The following is an 18,771-nucleotide window of genomic DNA, read 5'->3' as shown; positions in this document are numbered from 1 at the left end:
TCCCAGCCCTGCTACTTAATAACTGTGGACAAGTCCTGTAACTTTGTCATGTGCTAATAGTGGACTGTAAGAGATCACGTACATCATGTACTTAGCTCAGTGCCTGGCACTCAGTGAGAATCTGCTAGGCTGAGCTACGTCGTGCCAAACCCCGAACCCCGAGAGGAGAGCGTCATCTGTCCCCACAAACCTGTCCCTCCTCCGCACCTGGCTTGCTACCTAAATGACTGGCACCCACTCACCCACTCAGGAGCCACCCTCAGCTCCAGGTCTCGTCCACCACCTCCCCCTCCTTTGCCCAAAGTCCTGAGAGAGGAGATTTTACAGGCAGTCTGATTTCCAAACCCTATGCTGAAGCATCGCCCCGTGTTGCCTCCCAACCAGCCAGCCCTCACTCAGCCCTCGGAGTCCCTTCTAGCCCGATGGCTCTGTTCCATCCTGTGCGAGGCCACAGGCACGGCCACGGGCTCTCTGCCGGAGCACACAGCACTGGGGGCCACGGGAATGGTCGGCGCCGTGGGGGGCTCAGGCTGATGAGGAGCTGGCCACTGCGGAATCTGGGCCTAAGGTAGGGCCTTGGGGAGCTGGAGGGTGGGCAGGGGGCACAGAGGCCGGGAGGAGATGGGTGCATGGGTCTAGGCGTGAGGCACAGAGGCCTGGAGCCGGGGCTGGGGTGGGGTGAGGAGGCTGGATATGACAGACGTTACCTCACCAGGCACACATACTCCGAGGCTGCAACTTGGCTTAATAATTCTGTTACTAGGGCAACAGCAAAAGAATCCATCTCCGGGAGAAGCCACCGTGGCCCGAGTCTGCACAAAAGCGTGGCAGCTGAAGGCCGGGAAAACAGCGGTGATGGCAAGTGGCCAAATGACGCAGCAGGGTGTGGGCATTTCTCTGACTTTTCACCCCTGCAGTTTGGGGGGTGGAGGGGCATTGGTAGCAAGCTCCCCGGGAAGGTACAAGATACAGGAAGCAGAGGCTATTTAAGCCCAGGCAGAGTAGCGACCCTGCCTCTGAGACCGAGCCTAACAACTAAGGACAGCAGAGGGGAGGGTGCCGGACCCACATCTGCCCTCACGCGCCCGCCCTGGCGGACAAGAGCGCAGATGGACGACAGGCAGGGCGGACGGAAGCCAAGCCGAAGCCGAAGCCTCAGCACAACGCTAACAAGCCGCTCAGCTCCCTGCTCTCCTGGGGTCCGGTATCCCTGGGAAGGAGGTGAAGCGCTGGAAAGAGCGCCCGGGCAGGCAGCGGGCACCTGAGCTCCGAAGGCTCCTGAAGGCTCCTGGCAGGACCGCGGGAGACGGAGCTGCGCCCCCCTCCCCGGAGCCCGGGCTCCCCCTTTTCCCATCGGTCCTTTGAGGAATGTTATGATAAGATGGCCACACGACTGAATTTATCTCTGACAGCCAGCCTTTCCCAAACCTTAACAGCTTTTAACCTGATGAATAAGACAGGCCCACAGACGTGGAAGCATGAAAGAGACGGACAGGTCTGGGAGGGAAGGGGGAAGGAGGGCAGGAAGAGGGTGGCGAAGAGCTTGTAAGCGCCTGTGTGCAGCCCATGGACACAGGCAATAGACGGAAGGCCTGGGGCGGGGGGGGAGATGGGGAGGGGACCCAGGGGGGGAAATGGGGACATCTGTAATACTCTCAACAATAAAATAAATTCAAAAAGAAAGAAAAGGACACTAGGAAAACCAAGCAGCGACGCAGTCTCAGCCTCGCTCGGGGTCAAGGCTGTCCTTTCCGTTTCCAGCCACCTGCCAAGCTGACACGGCGTCAGAAGAGAAGCCTCTACCACCTGCCTGCAGCAGTTGTGCTCATGTTTTTACCTCCCGTTACAGACTTTCTTACAAGTCTGTCCCCAGGGATTCTGGAGAAGAGACACAGGACCCCGCTTCCTCCAGTCCTCTCCTGCCCCCGTTGCCTGAGGGAGGCGCAGATCCCCCGAGAGACCCCCAAAGGCTTTCTGCGTCATGAGTTAGCATCGACATTGCTCTGAAGAGTAGGCCAATGGGTACGTGGCCACAGCCAGGTATGGAGAGGTCTCTGTGGCACTCTCAGGGGCTTCAACAGGTACGTAGTGCCCGGGGGGCTGCCACGACACAGCGCACTCCTGCCCTGGAAGGAACCCTCCCTGCACAGGGCTTCGAGTCACCTCAGATATCGGTGGGTCCACGCCGCTCCACCACTCATTTTTTTGTAAGATTAGGAAGTTACTTTTGCTTTCAGGTCCCTTGCCTGCAGAAGGGAGAAAATAACACCAGATAATCTCAAAGGTTAGGACAGGAATTTAAGGCTGGGAGGTGTCATAGCCTTCTGAAGGACAAGAAAGCCCCACAACTGAAGCGATCGCGTACACAGTGGTTTGGTCTGGCCTGCAGTCAGGTTGCCACTGAGGGATGGGGAGTGTGGCGCCTGCAGCTGCAATAATGATATTTTGCGGCATTTGCATGTGGTGAGGATGGTAGACCTGAGTGATTCGGGGTTTACGCTCCAGAGTAAAACTTCCTGGACCACATCCTGCTTCCATCAGTCACCAGCTCTGCGACCTTGGGCACGGGCACCTTGTGGAGCTTGTTTCTTTGTTTGTAACATGGGGGTCACACTATGTGGCTCACCGGCTTGCTGGGAGGATCACGTGCCTGACACAGGGCGATTAGTAAATGACAGTAATTGTCTTATATCCAGTCATGTGCGGTCTTGATAATAACCCCTTGCCGGGGTTACAGGGTGTCCCAAAAAAATGTATAAGCACTTTGAATGATTATAAAGTCAGTGTTTATTAACATACAGTTCATTTTCAAATTTTAAAAGAATCTACAGAAATGAATCATTTTTTTGCCGATGCCTGTTTTCAAACTGTTGACTCTTCTGGTCCAGGCCCTGCTGGTAACGTGAAGCAATGGAATCACGAACATCAAGATCATTTGGTATCTGTGTGCCCTCCATTCGTCGACTGTTGCCAGTTTTGTAACGTAAACTTTATCTTTTATGTATCCCCGTTAAAAAAAAGTCTAGTGACATGTTAGGATACTGGCTTCACCCATTACTTCAAATCAGCTAAGCCTGAAAAGGAGTGAAAATTAAGTGAGTTATCAGCTGTTAAAGTGTGTACACATTTTCTGGGACACCCTATATTTGTCATCCTGACTAATCAAAGAGAAGCTAAGGCGCCTGCCCACAGTCACTCATTTCAAAGCTCGGGCTCCACCGCAGCTTCTGCCCACGATGAAATCCGCAGGCCCTGCCAGGCGCGTCCCCCATCACTGGGCTCGCAGACGGAGTCCCAGGTGAGTTTCAGGCACAATGGCTGGATTTGTTATGGGCTAACTCGAGGCATCCTCTGGCAGCGCTCTGGGTGGGGGAAGCTGCGGAGCAGTTTAATGTGCGTGAAACCTGAAGTCAGGGGCCTCCCTGGGGTGCACACGGTGGGAGTGGTTCCCTCTGGCCTGCCCTGCGAGAGGGTCGGACCTCCTGAGCCCCTGAGCGGGCAGCCTGAAGGAAAAAGACAAAAATAGTTCTCACCAGCTGGTACTAAAAACAGACTCGGGCTCGCATGGAGATATGGGCAGATGTCGATGTCTATAGATCTGACCCTGAGGTCTCAGCCCTCCGGCGTGGCTTGGAGCTTTTTTCTGTTCCATGATGACCTTGGTCACCTGCTTTCTGGGGGACCTGCCTGGAGCCCATCCCACTGGAAAGGACTCTGGCGGTGTCAAAAGTCTGAGTGGACTAGATACTAAAGCGCCCCCTTCAGCCAAGTCCTGGAAAGTGAGACACTCTTTAGACCTGAACCCACTAAACTCCCCGCCCGGGAAGCAGAGCATCAGGGACTTGGGTGCGAGTACCATGTAAATCTGGATTAAACACATCAGCAAGCTGAACTTAATAAATTAGTACCTGCATTTCTTTCTGTTTTTCTCGTGAGCAAATAAAAGTCAGCCCCGAATCCATTTCCCTAGCACGTGACCCCTGCACCCGGGTGGGGTATTTACTGCCAATGCTGATGGGCAGCTTACCCTGGGCCAGGCACCCAGTTGTTTGAATCTCTGTCCCCAAGGCTTGGGCCTTAAAGTTTTAAGTCTCTGTCCCCTCCCTGCACAGTCTGGGTCTGGGTGGAACCTTACACTTAGGGGCCCTGAGAGAGCATCTGGCTATTTTACAGAAAGGAAATCCAGGCCCCAGGAGGTCACAGTCCCATTGCTCATAGTCACCCATTGCTCCAAAGGGTGTCCCTTTGCTCTGTGTCACCCTGCCCTTTCCCATTACAACACTGAGGCTGTGCCCACTTGTCTCTGGATCCTGAGACAGCTGGCACGTGAGAAGAATCACTGAGCTGGGAAGACAGTGTCCCCGTCAGACACGGCTAAAAGTAGGTGCCTGCCCAAGACCAGACTCGGGTAGAGACTGCCCCGATCCCTGCTTCAGCACCCTCACTCGACACCCACCTGTACTGCTGGCAGGATGGTCACAACAGCCGCCTACGGGGCAGAAGCAGGCTGGGAAACAGCTGCAAGCCCAGCTGTGGCTGACGCTGCACCCGCCGCTGGCTGGGAGAGCAAGTTCCATCTCCGCACGTGCCGGGTTTGGGCTCCATCCCCAGCAGGGGCCATGCAGGAGGCAGCCGATCAATGACTCTCATCACTGATGTTTCTCTCTCTCTCTCCCTCTCCCTTCCTCTCTCTGAAATCAATAAAGACATTTTTTTTTTTAAAAATGGTGCTGGAGACGGGATAGCAGCAGGTATGGAGAGTGACGTCGGCTCTTTGCTTACCTGAGGCTTTGCTAAGTGGAAGCTCTTGTGACCATATGGCCAGACGGGTCAGCCTGAGGCCAGGCTGCTGTCTCGAGAAAGCTCGTCTGCACGAGGAGGCATCAGGAGGAGGCGGGAATGAAACGGGGCAACCTGGAGACACAGGCTCCCCGAGGAAAGGAGGAGTCAGAAAGCGGGAGAAAGGTGTAGGAGGGAAGGTGGAAAGTCGGTGAAGTCACCCGGCGCCTTGGCAGCCTGGCAGCTGCCAGCTCTCATCAAAAGGAGACCGACAGCCAAGGGATTAAACAAGAGCAAGGAAACCCCACAGACAGACGACAGCATGGCGGCTGCCAGAGGGAGGGGGCGGGGGGAAGACGGGGAAGCGGGGAAATGGGGACGGAGGAGGCTTGACTGGGGCGGTGACCACACAGCACAATGTACAGATGATGCGCTACAGAAATGTGCACCTGAAACCTATTTACTTTTATTAACCAACGCCACCCCAATAAACTCAATTTTAAAAAAAAAAGGAGACAGACAACCAACACAGCCCTACGGACGCCGAGGAGAGTGCCCCTCCTGCCCGCCACCTCCCACAGCCTTGCCGGCCCCAGAGGAGACGGCGAGGGCTCTGGAAGCCAGCTCTGTCCCCGGGCGTCCTGTGCCAAGTTCCTCTCAGGGCGATCATGAAAGGCCCAGCAAGGAACTTTTTTTTAATTATAGGGAAAGGGTGCCCCCATCAATAAAACCTGCTTCAATTAGTGTGATGGTCTTTGGGGCCATTATTCTAAGTGTCTGCATTTTCTGCTTAAATAAGGTCACTTTCAATTTGGTAACCACTCCCAAGTCATCATCTTAATCCCGGCCAGTCTCGAGGACTGCTGAGTAAGGCGACGCAATCAGGCCTGGGCCGCGCAGCCCCACCCACTGGGGTTTATTAATCTCTCCTGGCACAGAAGCCGGAGACGGACACAAACCACCGGAGACATTCACGCATCAGCCGTTCCCTAAATATTTATTACCTACCAGGTGCCAGGTACAGGGCGAAGCTAAATATAGCTTTCATTACTTTACTAATAATCACAGCCAAGTTCAGTAGGATTGTTTTAAAGAATGAAGTTCTATTTTCCTGAGGGGATGACACTCTAACCGGTGAGGGGCTCTCCGCTCCATACCTCCCAAAGACCCCTCCCATCACCTGGCAGGTAGTTCATGACTATAAGCTCGAGCCAGAAGTGCTCACTATTTTTAAAGTCCTAGGAGAATTGAAATGAGAAGAAATGGTTCCTATCATCGCACTCAGATTTTTTTAATACATTTGGGTTTTGTTTTATGGGGAGTAGCTTATACTTGTTCAACTGCTTTTTAAAATACCAGTACTCGCATACGTTGCAAAGGCAGACAGCGCTGTGTGCAAGCTAGGGGTACAGTCTTAGAGAGGCTCATTTCAAAGGAGGCTCCTTCTTTTCCCATCTTCTCAGGACAACACCCAAAAATGGCACCCATTTAAATTCAAGACCCAAGGAAAAGACCCCTTTGGGAAGGAGGTCTTTGCACATCAAGAAAGAAGGGAGTTGGACTGGAGACTTCCATGTTCCCTCCACGGCCCGTGGACTAGGGGGACCAATGTAACCTAATCCTCTGCCGTGGGGAGCTGGCACATGTGCGCATGTATGCCCGGGAGCGCACACACACACACACACACACACACACTGCAGGCCCGACTCCCCCAGGGACAGCCCACTTACCCACACAAACACCCCCACAGCCCGGAAGGAGGCAGGACCTCCTCCCTCAGCCCTGCAGTCTCCTGAGGCTGCTGACATCACAAAGGGGTCAATGGGCAACCTCATTGTCATGTGGCTGTCCCCTGGCTCTCCTTCACTTGCAAACGCAGGGCAAGGGTGAGACCTTTCAAAGCCGCCAAGCAGGCAGACTGCCAGCATCGTCTGGGAGCCAGCCACCGCCGGGTGGCGGGGAGGCGGCGGGGCACTGGGCCTCGCGTTTCAACTGCTGTTCGGTTCTCCTGTAATGGAAAATCGCTTAGCACGAAGCTAGAGAGTTACAGTTCTTTCCGCCTCCCCACCCGCCCTCGGTGGCTGCCTTCAGAGGGACAGCGCCGCCTGAGGGAAGTTGGAAGGAGAGAGCAGTTACACGGTGGCTTCCTACTATGTCCCCTGCTTCAGGCCCTGGGCCCAGGTGGTTACTCTTTTCCTTTGGAATGGGACTGGTATCGGGGTCCAAGTGTCCAAATAACTGTCAGTGTCAAGACCAGGAGGTGATCTGCACGGGGAAACAGTTGACGGAGTACCCCCCTGACATCCCCCTGAACACCCGGAGGCTCTACCTGAATGATAACAGCATCACCTTTTTGCCAGCGATGAATCTAGGGCTCCTCAGTGACCTTGTCTACTTGGACTGTCGGAACAACCTGATCAGTGAGGTGATGGATTACACCTTCATCGGGGTCTTCAAGCTCATCTACCTGGATCTCAGCAACAACAACCTAACCTTGATCTCCCCGTACAGTTTCTCCATGCTCAGCAACCTGGTGCAGCTGAACCTCTCCAACAATCCTCGCCTGTTATCTCTGAACAAGTTCACCTTTGCCAACACCAGCTCTTTGAGGTACCTGGACCTCAGAAACACCGGCTTACAGACCTTGGACCACAGTGCCTTCCAAAATCATCTAACACTGCAGACCCTGTATCTGAGTGGAAACCCCTGGAAATGCAACTGCTCCTTCCTGGACTTCACCATCTACTTAATCGTGTCCCACCTGAATCACCCAGGTGAGGGCGTGATGGGGGGGGGGAGTCTTGGGTTCCAGAAAATGGGAAGTCAAAGGATGGTCAAGATGGGAGGGACATCGGGGTGAGGCTGATTGAGAGCATTCTTACTGCTCTTCAGGATCCGCCCCTGGGTTGACGGGAAATGATAAGGCCCAGTGGGGAAGTTCTGGGAGAAGAATTCAAAGAGCTGAGCTCTAGTCCCAACCTCGGCACTTGCTCATTAGCTTCCCTCAGGAAAGTCACAATTTCTCTGAACCTCAGTTTCCCCATCCATAAAGTGGGGACAATAATATTACCAAACATAAGAGGTGTCCTGTCCACATAAAATGATGGGTGTGGAAATGAAAAGGGCCAGAGGACAAAGTGAGGAAGTAACACAGGGACACCGTGTTCCTCTGGGAAACTGTTTTAAGCTCAGTGACTGGTGTTTCCAGGACCTAAGTACATCCAGTCGTTCACGGGGAGTAGAAAATCCAAGTGTGTGATGTAAAGGAGGGAAAGTTTGATAGGCCCAGGGTGGGGCACATGAGCACCTGGATGGTGAGAGAGGGCGAGGGCGGGGGAGGGAAGAGGCTTTGATAAGAAAGCGCCTCTGTCTTTAAGATGCTAACCTGTAAGGCAGAATAGGGTGGCCTGAATTGGGAGGTGGGCCACCAGTGCCCACCATGTCCCGCAGGGAGATGTCAATCTCACAGGCAGATTCTCGAGTCTCACACGGTCAGTTTCCAAGACAGTTGCTGCCACTCTACCCACTGTCCCCACCCCCTGCCATGGCCCCTGGGCACCCCAGTGCCTCATCCCTCATCTTTCAGACAGGTATAAGAATAGAACCAGCCTACCTAGGGCTGTTGGAAGGGTGAAACGAGAACATTTGTGAACTACCATGCGCACTAAGCCAGGCACACCATAAGCATTCCGTAAATAAATGCTTGGCATATGTGGAAAGATCGAGCGTACTAAGAGACATCAGTCAGGTGGCCCCAAGACAAGCACTGGGCATCAGGAAGGCTCAGCACACCTGGCACTGAAGGACAGTGTACCTGTCTAGGAGACATGACCATAGAGATGCATGTGGGATACAGTTAGGATGTGGAAGGTGGACAGCAGGTCTCAGGGCTCTAATCCCTGAGAAAATGGGACACAGGGAATCTTGGAGGGAGCCAGGGGATTGGATAAGTGATGGGCACAGGAGTTCAGACCCTGCAGAACAAAACCTAAACCCAGATCAAGGCTTGGTCTCAGCCTGGGCCACGAGACTCAGGGCTCGCTTGGCCAGAGCAGCCAGGTGGCTATTGTTGAGCCTGGAACTGCAGCTTTACCTCAAGACGCCCCCACCTCCAGAAACAGCTGTGGCATGCAGGTGGCTCTCTAGGGAGGAGGGCGAGGAGGTCAGTCCCACTGTGGGGCAGACATGGCCCAGGAAGAAAGAATCACCTATTTGGTGTGATTTGGGATCTGGAGAGAACCGGGCAATAGTTTTGCCCCAATATCTCCCTATCTGCTGCTTTCCACTGGGCTCAAATTAGCCATTTGAGATTCACCCTTCTGGGTCCCAAAAAGGACTCTGATCTTGAAAAGGACCCTGCAAAAGTACATGAACTCCTGGCCAGAATGATACCAGTGCCCCTAAACCTTTATCAGTTCTCATACCAGAGGGAAGAGCCACGTCTTGGGAAATCCAATTAGCTGAGGTTATTCTGCAACACTGTGGAACCCTGAAGGAAGCCAAGGTCCAGGAAAGAAATGGAGAGGTCATGAAACAACAGGCACGAGGGCAACAATGTGTCTTTCTTAGGTCACATTCTGGCCAAGTTCGCCCCCCACAGGGCGGCTGCAGAGGGTGTCCCATTCACCGGGTTTCATGAAATGCTGCACTGAATAGGGCTGTCGGAATTTTGATACTATTTCCAAAGGTCTTACCTAAAGGATCCCCCCAATGATATAGTCACCAGATGCACCGAAAGCCACCCAGTTCTCCGCGTCCAGGGATTCCTGCCCAGTGAGCCCTGGTCAAGGCAGAGTTAACACAGACCAGAGTTCTGCTCCTTGTTGGCAGGGGCCAGCAAAGGGACAGCTCCCGGCCAGGGCTGTAATTTTCCAGTCCTCGGTGCTATTTGAAGGTGAGAGCGGCATTTGAGCTCGCCCCAGGACAGTGCTCCCTCACGGGACAGGGCCGGACACCTCTCAGGATGCTCTCAGACACACACGCGACTCTAAGTTCCTGGATGTGAGGACCTGGCCTCCCGCATCCTCCCGCCACCCCAAGGTCTGGTCCAGCGCTGCCCAGCGGGGACCATCTAGATCCGAGCCATCCGATACAGTAGCCACACGGGGCCACTGAGCTCTGAGATCTGGCCAGAGCGACCGAGGAACTGAATTTTCCATTTTACTTCATTTCATCTAAGCAGACACAAGAAAGGCCAGTGGCTGCCACACTGGTTGGGGCAACCTTTTAATACAGGATGCTTAAGCCCTGACCAGTGTGGGTCAGCGGTTAGAGCATCAGCCTGCACACTGAAGGGTCTCGGGTTTGAATCCCGGTCAAGGGCACATACCTGGGTTGCAGGTTCAATCCCCGGCCCTGGTCAGGGAGTGTGCCGGAGGCAGCCGATCAATGTGTCTCTCTCACACTGATTTCTCTCCCTCCCTCCCCACCTCTCTCCCTTCCACTCTCTAAAAACCAATGGAGGAAAAATCCTCAGGTGGGGATTAACAAAAAAATGTGTAAATTATTTTTAATGTTTTTATTGATTTTTAGAGAGAAAGGAAGGGTGAGAAAGAGATAGAAACATCGATGAGAGAGAAACATCGATCAGCTGCCGCCTGCACGCCTCCTACTGAAGATCAAGCCCACAGCCTGGGCATGTGCCCTGAAGGGAATCGAACCAGTGACCTCTTGGTTCCTGGGTTGACACTCAACCATTGAGACACACCACAGACCACCCAACTCAAACACTGATTGTATGTTCACTATGTGGCCAAATTGTCCGGGAGCTCTGATCAGAGAGGACGAAGTCACCAGCCCTGTCTTTAATAAGACAATCTAGGGATATAAGAGAGAGAGAATACAGCCAGAGGGCACTGTCCTGGTCCCAGCCATGCCCAGGTGTGATTGTGGGCGAGTCATTTTCCCCTTGAGTCTTGCTTGTCCTTGAGGGAAGGGTTAGGGTTAGATGCTCTCTAAGGCGCCTTCTAACTGGCAGTCCCAGGACCTAAACAGAAAGACAAGATGCACTTAGACAAAGTGAGAGAAAAGTGGTGGTCAGCACTCAGGGTCCCAGATGAGCCACGATGGTCACTGCCGAGGGGGATGTCCCTAGAGGGGAGGCTACGGTCACATGGTGAGGGGGTGTGACTAAGAAGCAGGCAGCCTCTGAGTCTGTCCCTCCCCAGTTCCCATCTTCAGCGCCTCTACTTGACCAGAACACCACCTCCACCCGCCCCTCCTGACTCAGTGCCTGAGACTTTCCTCCCAGGCCTTGGCTGCAGAACCAGTGGTTCTCAAACTCTAAAGAGCCAGGAACCCCAGGTCCAGAGATTGACTTAGGGAGCTGTGGGCGCAGGCGTGCCTTGGGCCACAGCCTGAGAACGCTGTGACGACAGCCTGTGCTAGGCCACCTGCTCCAGCCTGGCCTGCGCTGGGCGTCAGTGGTTGTGATGCTCTGAATTGTGTGCCTCATGGGCATTTGCGATGTGACGGGAAACAGTGAGAAGTCGGAAAGGGGCAGGTGCTTGGGGTGGGAGTGGGGGTGGCTTCAGGACACAGGGCCCCTGTGTGTCGGACCTTCCATTACAGTCCTCGGGCAGTCCTGCCGGTCCCTGGGGTCTGGGCAGCAGTGCCACGGAGGCCGGGACAGAGCCACTCAGGGACGCAGATGGAGCAGATGGGCTCGGGGAGCAGATGGGCTCGGGCCTGTGCTGCTTCGGGTCCAAGTCATTTGAGGGTGTTCTGGGCAGAGAACATCTTAGTTTTGTTCTGTGGCGGTTTCACCCTGTGTTCAGGCTGCTGTCGTTGGACAACAGCCCCATTTCAACCCGCCAAGCAGAAGGTCACCCACATCCTGCCAAACTTAGGTCTCCAGGATGAATTCGGGTTCTCGCACTCTTCCGCTGGCGAGCCCCTCCGTCAGGGAAACTGCAGCAAAGATGAGAGGCCAAAAGCAGGATGGCTGGGAGCAGACATTTCCCAGCTGGTGAGTGCCCGCCAGCACTCCCCCGCCTCCTCACAGACACCCAGCCTGGCTCCCTCCAGCCAGGGAGCAGTCCCAGGAGTGCGTGAGGGGCTGGAAAGAACAGCTGTGTCAGTGACCCTAAACCATCCAGAAAATCCGGAAAGTGATGGTGGGACAAGCATGTGCGGTTCAGGGAGAGTCCCGGGGATTCTCACTAACTCAGGCCAGGAGGGATCCCTGAGAGTCAGAGATCTAGGTTCTCTGGAGCTCAGAAATGCCAGCCTCTAGGCACGGCCCCTCGGGCAGCAGTGAGTGGTCGGCCAAAACAGCCAGCCTGGGCTTCCTCATCTCTAGCCCTAGGAGCTCCTAACCAGGAGGTGGTCCAGCAACATGTGGAAGCCACTGGAAAGAGACAGGACCAGCCACGCAGGGCTCTGGGTGATTTTCTGGGGAACATGCAATGTATTCTGAATCACGGTCCCTTCTACAGAGCAAGGGAAGAAGCGGTTCCTCTCAAAACCACTGGGTTCAGGCTGGATTTCTGAAAGGGAGGCTTCCTGGGCGCCTGACCGAACAGGTGTGGCTCTGGGCCCCAGAATCTCTTGCCCCTCCAAGAATCTGTTTCTGGCCATGGTTTTTCCACCTGAGGGCAGCGTATTATGTGTGGAAATAAATAAGGAGGTAGGTTATGTTTCATTAGGAACTATTTGCAGGAAGAATTTAAACATTAATGACAACTGTAATTACACCTGGGAGCTTTAACTGGGGTGAATGCCCTGGACCCATGGAATGGAGCAGGGGAAGGGACTGCATGGGGCCACGTCACCTGTGTGTGATGTGACTGAAGCCCCTGAGTCGTGCAGCACACAGTATACACAACAGTACCTAGCAGCTCTTCGTCAGAGGCAAGGAGGCAAGCAAGCCAGAGAGGGAACAACTTACAAACATGTATTCACTCTGTAGCATGGGAATCATTAAAAGCACCGGTGGGGTGGCCAAGAGTAGAGGTTAGTGTTGTAAAGCTCCCTAGCACATATCTGGCACTCCAGAGCCAGCAGGTGAGTCTTTACTCTCTGAAGTCATCATTCCACACTAGGAAAAGGGTGGGTAATAATTAACAAGCTAAAGAAAAGGAAGTGACATAATAAAATAGAAGGCAACAAATAGAAGGAAAGGGGCATAAAGACGGGTGAACAGAAACGGTTAATCGAGATGTATTGGTCTAACATGAAAGGTTAATGGGCTGATTAAAACACAAGGTTTGCTAGACTGGATGAAAAATGAAACCCAGCTCATGCTGCTTAGAAACATATACTTTAAATATGTAGCAACGTAAAAGGATTAAAAGTAAAAGGATGGGAAAAGATGTACAATTCGAACCCCAGCCTGAAGAAATTCAATATGGCCTCCTAATGTCATCCAACGAAATAGACTTTAAGGCAAGAAGCACCACTTGACATAAGAAAAGGCTCAGTGAGAAAAGGGTAAATGTCCCAGGGAGAGGTGACAGCTATAACTTCTTACGCATCTGATAACTTCGCTTGAAAAGACGTAAAGCAAAACTAGACAGAACCATATGGAGAGGTAGACAAATGCACACCCTTAACTGGTGACTGACACATTTCCCTCAATAACAAATAGAAATCTAATAGACTAATAGTAACTAAGAGACAGTAGTTCTGAACAAGTCAATGAAGTCAATAAAAAGTCAAAAAAGATCAAAAGTCAATGAAGATATAAAAGAGCTCTATAAATCCACAACCTAATTGACATCTGTGCAGCAATGTACCCAACAAAGCCAGAACACACATTAGCTCAGGACACATGCCAAATTTACTAAAACTGACTTTACGCTCAGCCATAAAGCAAATTCTCAATAAATGTCTTAGGCTTGAAATCATAGAGAGCATGTCTCTGACAGCAGTAGAATTAAACTAGAATTCAATAATAAGAATATTACCATCGAATCCCCAAATATTTAAAAATTAACTAATTCTTTCAATGAATGATAGCTCTTATTAACAGGAGGGATAATGACTGGACATGGATTACTTGCGTTAAAGTCAGCCTCATAGGGTAGACAAAAATGCACCCTCTCCTGGTAAATAACCACCAAGCCAGGTAGCACCTGACAGGGACAATCAGGATTATAAGAAGAAATGCTACAGACGGGTTCAGCGTGGGGACTGTCACATGTCCTCTGAGCAATGGGGATGGGGTTGGAGAAGAGAGCCTGGAAAGATGCATTTTTTTAAAAAACATGTCTTTATTGATTTCAGAGAGAGGAAGGGAGAGAGAGAGATAGAAACATCAATGATGAGTCATTGATCGGCTGCCTCCTGCACCGCCCCTGCTGGGATCAAGTCCAAAACCCAGGCATGTGCCCTGACCTTCTGGATCCTAAGTTGATGCTCAACCATTGAGCCACACCAGCCGGGCAGACCATGGAGGACAGAAGGAATTGACCATGAGAAATTGGGGGGTGGGGACACTGGATGCAGAAGGAGCAGCTACAGGAGGGTGCTGATATGACTGGAGCTGGCGTGCTGAGAAGTCAAGGGGGGAAGGTCCAGGGGCAAGGGCACTGGGCTCCGAAGGCCAGGCCAGGCTGCCCGGAGGTTACCCTGAGGCCTGCAGGAGAGGAGGAGGGTTCTGAGCCAGAGCGCCCTGGGAAGAGCTGTGCTTGCAGAAGGGAAATCCCCAGGCATGAGGGGAATGCACCAGAGCTGGGGAACAGGAATGGTGGGCACAGGGGGCTGCTGGGAGGGACAGCTGGCACCTCGCAGTGACAGGGAATAGGGAGGGAGAGAAAAAATCGATAGAAAAACCCAGGCCCTTCCCCCAGAACCACCCACGCCCCTCACTTAAGAGCAGCCTAACAATCATGAAAATCGCTGCCTAATTGCTCCTTTCAAGGTAATGCTCCAAAATGTGGAAATGAGTGTTTAATGTTTAGTCTCCTCTCTCCACCCAAGTCCCAATTTGAAAGCCAAATCTTTTAAAAAATAGAAAGAAAAATACCCCCCAGACACACCCAGACCCTCTGCATCCCCGTTTCCTTTCCCAGGAGCATCTGTTTTGCATGTTCCAGGCAGCATCCTCTCCTGCGAGACTTCCTGAGGAGTTGCCAGGAGCCTCCACTGCTCCTAACCCCCCCACCCTCGGGCCTCCTAGCCAAAACCTCGGAGCTCCGGAACCAGGCTGAATGAGAGGCCTAGAGGGTCACTGTGTCCCTGCCCCTGACAGCAACCCGGAGGGAGGCCCAAGGCCCCTGCTCCTTCCTTCTCCTGAGAGCTCCAAGGGCCTCTGTCCACACTCAGTCGAGAGGACCTTCTTCCTCTCCTCCTTTCCGTCACAAACCAAGGATGCCACAAACCTCTGTGCTGGCATCTCCTCCAAGAGGCATCCTCCCAGCATCATTCACTGGAGACTGCCCTCCTGGAGGTGACACACAGTGTCCCTGGAGGTGCTCGGACCCAGAGGCCAGGTGCAGGAAGAGTGTCCAGCCTGGGCAGGACTTGGAGAGCCTTGACCTGGCCAGCTCTTTCCAGCCACCCAAGCCAACTGCTGGCTCCCCATCAGCTCGCGTCAGTGTTCCTTTCTCTCCCCAGCTCCTCGTTCTAATATACACAGATACCCCTCACTTCCTCACATGGTCTGGACTTTTTACCCAAAGTTTAGGGGAAGCTTCTCTCCGCACCAGCTTCTGTGTGTGTGTGTCCCACTTCTGCAACACATGTTGGGATAGCTCAGTGGGGTTTTCTCCGTCTCTGTCTCCTGCCTGGATCCTGCAGGGTATCTAGAACCTTCAAGATATGAAATCACTCTGAGCCTGTTTCCTTCCACATAAAGCAAGGACAACGTTCTGTGTGTAGGGTTCTAAGAATCAAGGAGAGAGCATTTGCGTATCACTTAGCATGTTGTCACAACTTGGTGGATCTTAGCTGCTATTACGGTTTTGAGCACGGCTAATTCAAGCCCTGGTCTTGACCCTCAGTGTAAGTGCCTTGGCGTGATGTCTGCAGGATCCATTCAGCAGCTTGACTCCCCACCCCCGCCAACCCCAGCAGTTCATCCCAGCCACGAGTCTGAGAAGAGTGTCATTCTCTGCCCGTCTAAGATGAGACCATGGGATTCAGAGAGAATCGAGTATCCTGCCAATGTGTACAAAATCAGCACATGACAATCTGGACTTGAACCCTGTACTGTCTGGCTCCAGAACCTTTTTTTTTCTGTTATATTCTGAAGTCCATAGGGCTTGATAGAGGAGGTGCTCAGAGAAGGAGCTAGGCGACTGACTCAGCTGCTAGAAAGGACTGAAGACGTGTGGATCATGTGACCAGCCAGGGATGCTTCCCCAAAAGACTCTTTCCACACCACCTTGGTGTCCCCTGGTTGGCGGTGGGGGTGCACAGGGGACACACAGTTGGCATTTCCAAGGAATCTGGTCCATCCAGAGAGTTTGAGACGTGGGTGTGATGCCCTTAGGTGGCCTTCGTGGTCCCTGGCTGGGCTCAGGCACAGGTATAGGGAAAGAGACGGGTGGGGGTCAGTCACCAGGAGGGGGAGAGGGAGGGAGATGGCGAACATCGGTGGTGGGCTGTGGAGTGTCCGTGGCGCTCTGGCTAAGTTTCCAAAACCTCCCGCTCCTGTTGTGATCTCTCGTTCCTTGAGGACCCTTCAGAAGCAAACCTGTTTTCCGGAGGTGACTGAAAGAAGCTAAGCCAGGGCAAGAAGCAGTCCTGGCTTCCATGTTTCTCAGATCACCTGGGGGCTCGTAAAGACCCAGGTCCTGACTGGGCTGGGGCGGGGCCTGAGATGCTGCGCTTCTGACGTCCAGGTGATGCCCACAGGCCACGCCTTGAGTAGCCAGGGTCAGACGGCCTCTCCAGGTGCCCTTGGGCCCAGGGCTGGGAGTTCCGCCGTTCACCGCCTGCCTGCTGTGTCTTTCCTCTAGATGAGCAAAATGCCACATGCGCGGAGCCCACGGAGCTGGCCGGCTGGCCCGTCACGCAGGTGGGGAACCCGCTGCGGTACATGTGCATCACCCACCTGGACCGCCAGGACTACATCTTCCTGCTGCTCATCGGCTTCTGCATCTTCTCGGCGGGCACGGTGGCCGCCTGGCTCACGGGCATGTGCGCCGTGGTCTACCAGAGCGCCCGGCGCAAGGCCAGCGAGGCGGAGGACGAGGACGAGCCCGGGCAGCGGCTGGAGGGCAGCGGGCGGGTTTTCCGGAGCAGGTTGGAGCTGGGCCAGGACGGTTTCCCGCAGCTGATTTAGAGACCGCGGGGCAGCCTCCCCAGGCCCCCCCTCGCTCTCCCGCCCTCCCCACTCCCTCACAGCTGTCAGGGCCTGGAGCCTTCTAGCAAAATAAAAGTTTTGGCGTCTGGTTCACAGGCTGGTCCCTTCCCGCCAGCCGCCCGAGGGCACCCCTGTGGGCTCAGCAGGCCGGCAGGCAGAGCCCGGAGAGGCCGGGGCAGCAGCCGGGGCTGAGGGAGCCACCCAAGGCAGGCAGGCACGCTTAACACCTACTCCCCGCCGCTAGGTGCTGGAGGGGGGACTGGGAATGCAGGTGACGGGTCCTCCAAGAGCAAACAACTGGGGGGAACATGAGTAAAATTAATCAAATGGAGAAAAATACCAGACCCAGAGACAAGCGCTGCAGCTAATGGAATTTGCCCGAGGGCCGTCTGCACGCTCCCACTCCTGATGTCACGGTGGTCCCATGGCATTCACAGTAGTCACAGTGACAGAGTGAGGCCTGGGCAGTTTCCACACCTGATGAGGCCGCCCAAGCAGTCAGCAGCAAAGCCTCCCAAAGTCCACGCTCCTTCTTTCACAGGAAGCTGCCCCCCCACCCTGGAGATGTCTAGTGACATAACCAACAGCTGGTTATGTGAGCCTTGGACAGAACAAAGGAGTGTGGCCCCCACTCGCCCAGTCCTTAGCAGGTGCCAGCATCAGACCCAGTTCACACACAGGTTGTCACTGGGTTCACCCTCACCAACCGGGTCAGGTGGTCTTTGTTAGCCTTTTTTACCTGAAGCTCAGAGAGGCTAAGTAAACAGCTCAGGGTCACACAGTTGATAGGAGACAGAACAGGCGTGGAACCCCAGGCTGCCTGCCCCCCAAACCTGTGCTCTGTGCGCCAAGAATAGCTGTTTTTCCTGATGTGCTAAACAGAGTGGCCAAGTACACACAATGTGGTCCAGCTCTCAGGCTGGCCTGTCGTTAGAGCTGGAATCGAGAGTTGAAGGGACAGAAGAGAATAGACATCGTATTAGAGAGAGAAGGGAGCCAGGCCTTGTAGGGCCTTAGATATAGCTGTTACTCAGGACTAGGACAGGCTATGCTGCAGCAGCAAGTAAACCCAAAGTTTCATTGGCTCAGCACAGCAAAGACTTACCTCTCACAGGCATGGAGCCCCTTGTGGGGAGGGCAGCCCTCCTCCCTCCTGTAGCTCCAGCTCCTGGACCATAGCCCTGGGAGGTCCTCTGCAGAGGAGAGGAGATGTCACAGGCCCATAACTCCTAACTGCCTGGGCTTGAAAATGACACATGTCAGTTGCACTCACATTTCTCATGGCCTCAACCTTACAGCCAGCAGATATGTCTGAGCACCAGAAAGACTAAGTATGGGGGCCTGAACTTTCCCCTGTGGACCCCACACTGGAGAGTTCTGGGCATGAGAAGTATGTAGTCCTATCTGTGCTTTAGAAAGCTCACTGTGGCTGTCAGGGCCAGCAGTGCTGCAGTGCTCTGGGGGGGCAAGAGGGGGCAGTGCAGGGCAGTGGGAGCAGAGAGAAGTAGATGAATTTCAGCGTTCCATGGGAGGGACAGTGGGCACAATTCCATGAGAGAGAGGGTAAGGGAGGTGGGGAAGAAGGGAAACTAAGGAGAGCGCCCACGCTCTGACTCGGACATCCAGGCCATGGAAGCATAGTCACTGAGGCAGGGACACCTGTGCGAGCTGCTGTCAAAACTAGCACAATAATGAAACACAGGGCGCAGGAAGGGGCACAGGAAGAAGGCATGGGGGTGGGG

At 53.8% G+C, this 18,771-nt stretch overlaps 2 protein-coding genes and 1 long non-coding RNA gene across 4 annotated transcripts in view; 1 reads left to right on the top strand and 2 right to left on the bottom strand.

Annotated features, from left to right (window-relative positions):
- RXRG (retinoid X receptor gamma) overlaps positions 1–18,771 on the bottom strand; it is a 141,698-nt gene that overhangs the window by 92,240 nt on the left and 30,687 nt on the right. The window lies entirely within an intron of this gene.
- Positions 2,768–6,588, bottom strand: LOC308548910. Its single transcript, XR_013997687.1, has 4 exons — positions 6,510–6,588; positions 4,783–4,927; positions 4,457–4,691; positions 2,768–3,074 (listed from the first exon to the last, which is right to left on the bottom strand). It is a non-coding gene; the product is annotated as an uncharacterized lncRNA (long non-coding RNA).
- On the top strand, positions 6,932–17,008 carry LRRC52 (leucine rich repeat containing 52; the record flags this gene model as incomplete). Its single annotated transcript, XM_081121044.1, has 2 exons — positions 6,932–7,553; positions 16,683–17,008. The coding sequence occupies 2 exons, from the start codon at positions 6,932–6,934 to the stop codon at positions 17,006–17,008; spliced, it is 948 nt and encodes a 315-aa protein (XP_080977170.1).

This window comes from Miniopterus schreibersii (assembly GCF_964146895.1).
Source record: "Miniopterus schreibersii genome assembly, chromosome: 19".
NCBI classification, from domain to species: domain Eukaryota; kingdom Metazoa; phylum Chordata; class Mammalia; order Chiroptera; family Miniopteridae; genus Miniopterus; species Miniopterus schreibersii.
The sequence above is the reverse complement of the archived record's forward strand: the minus strand, read 5'-3'. Positions and strand labels throughout refer to the sequence as shown.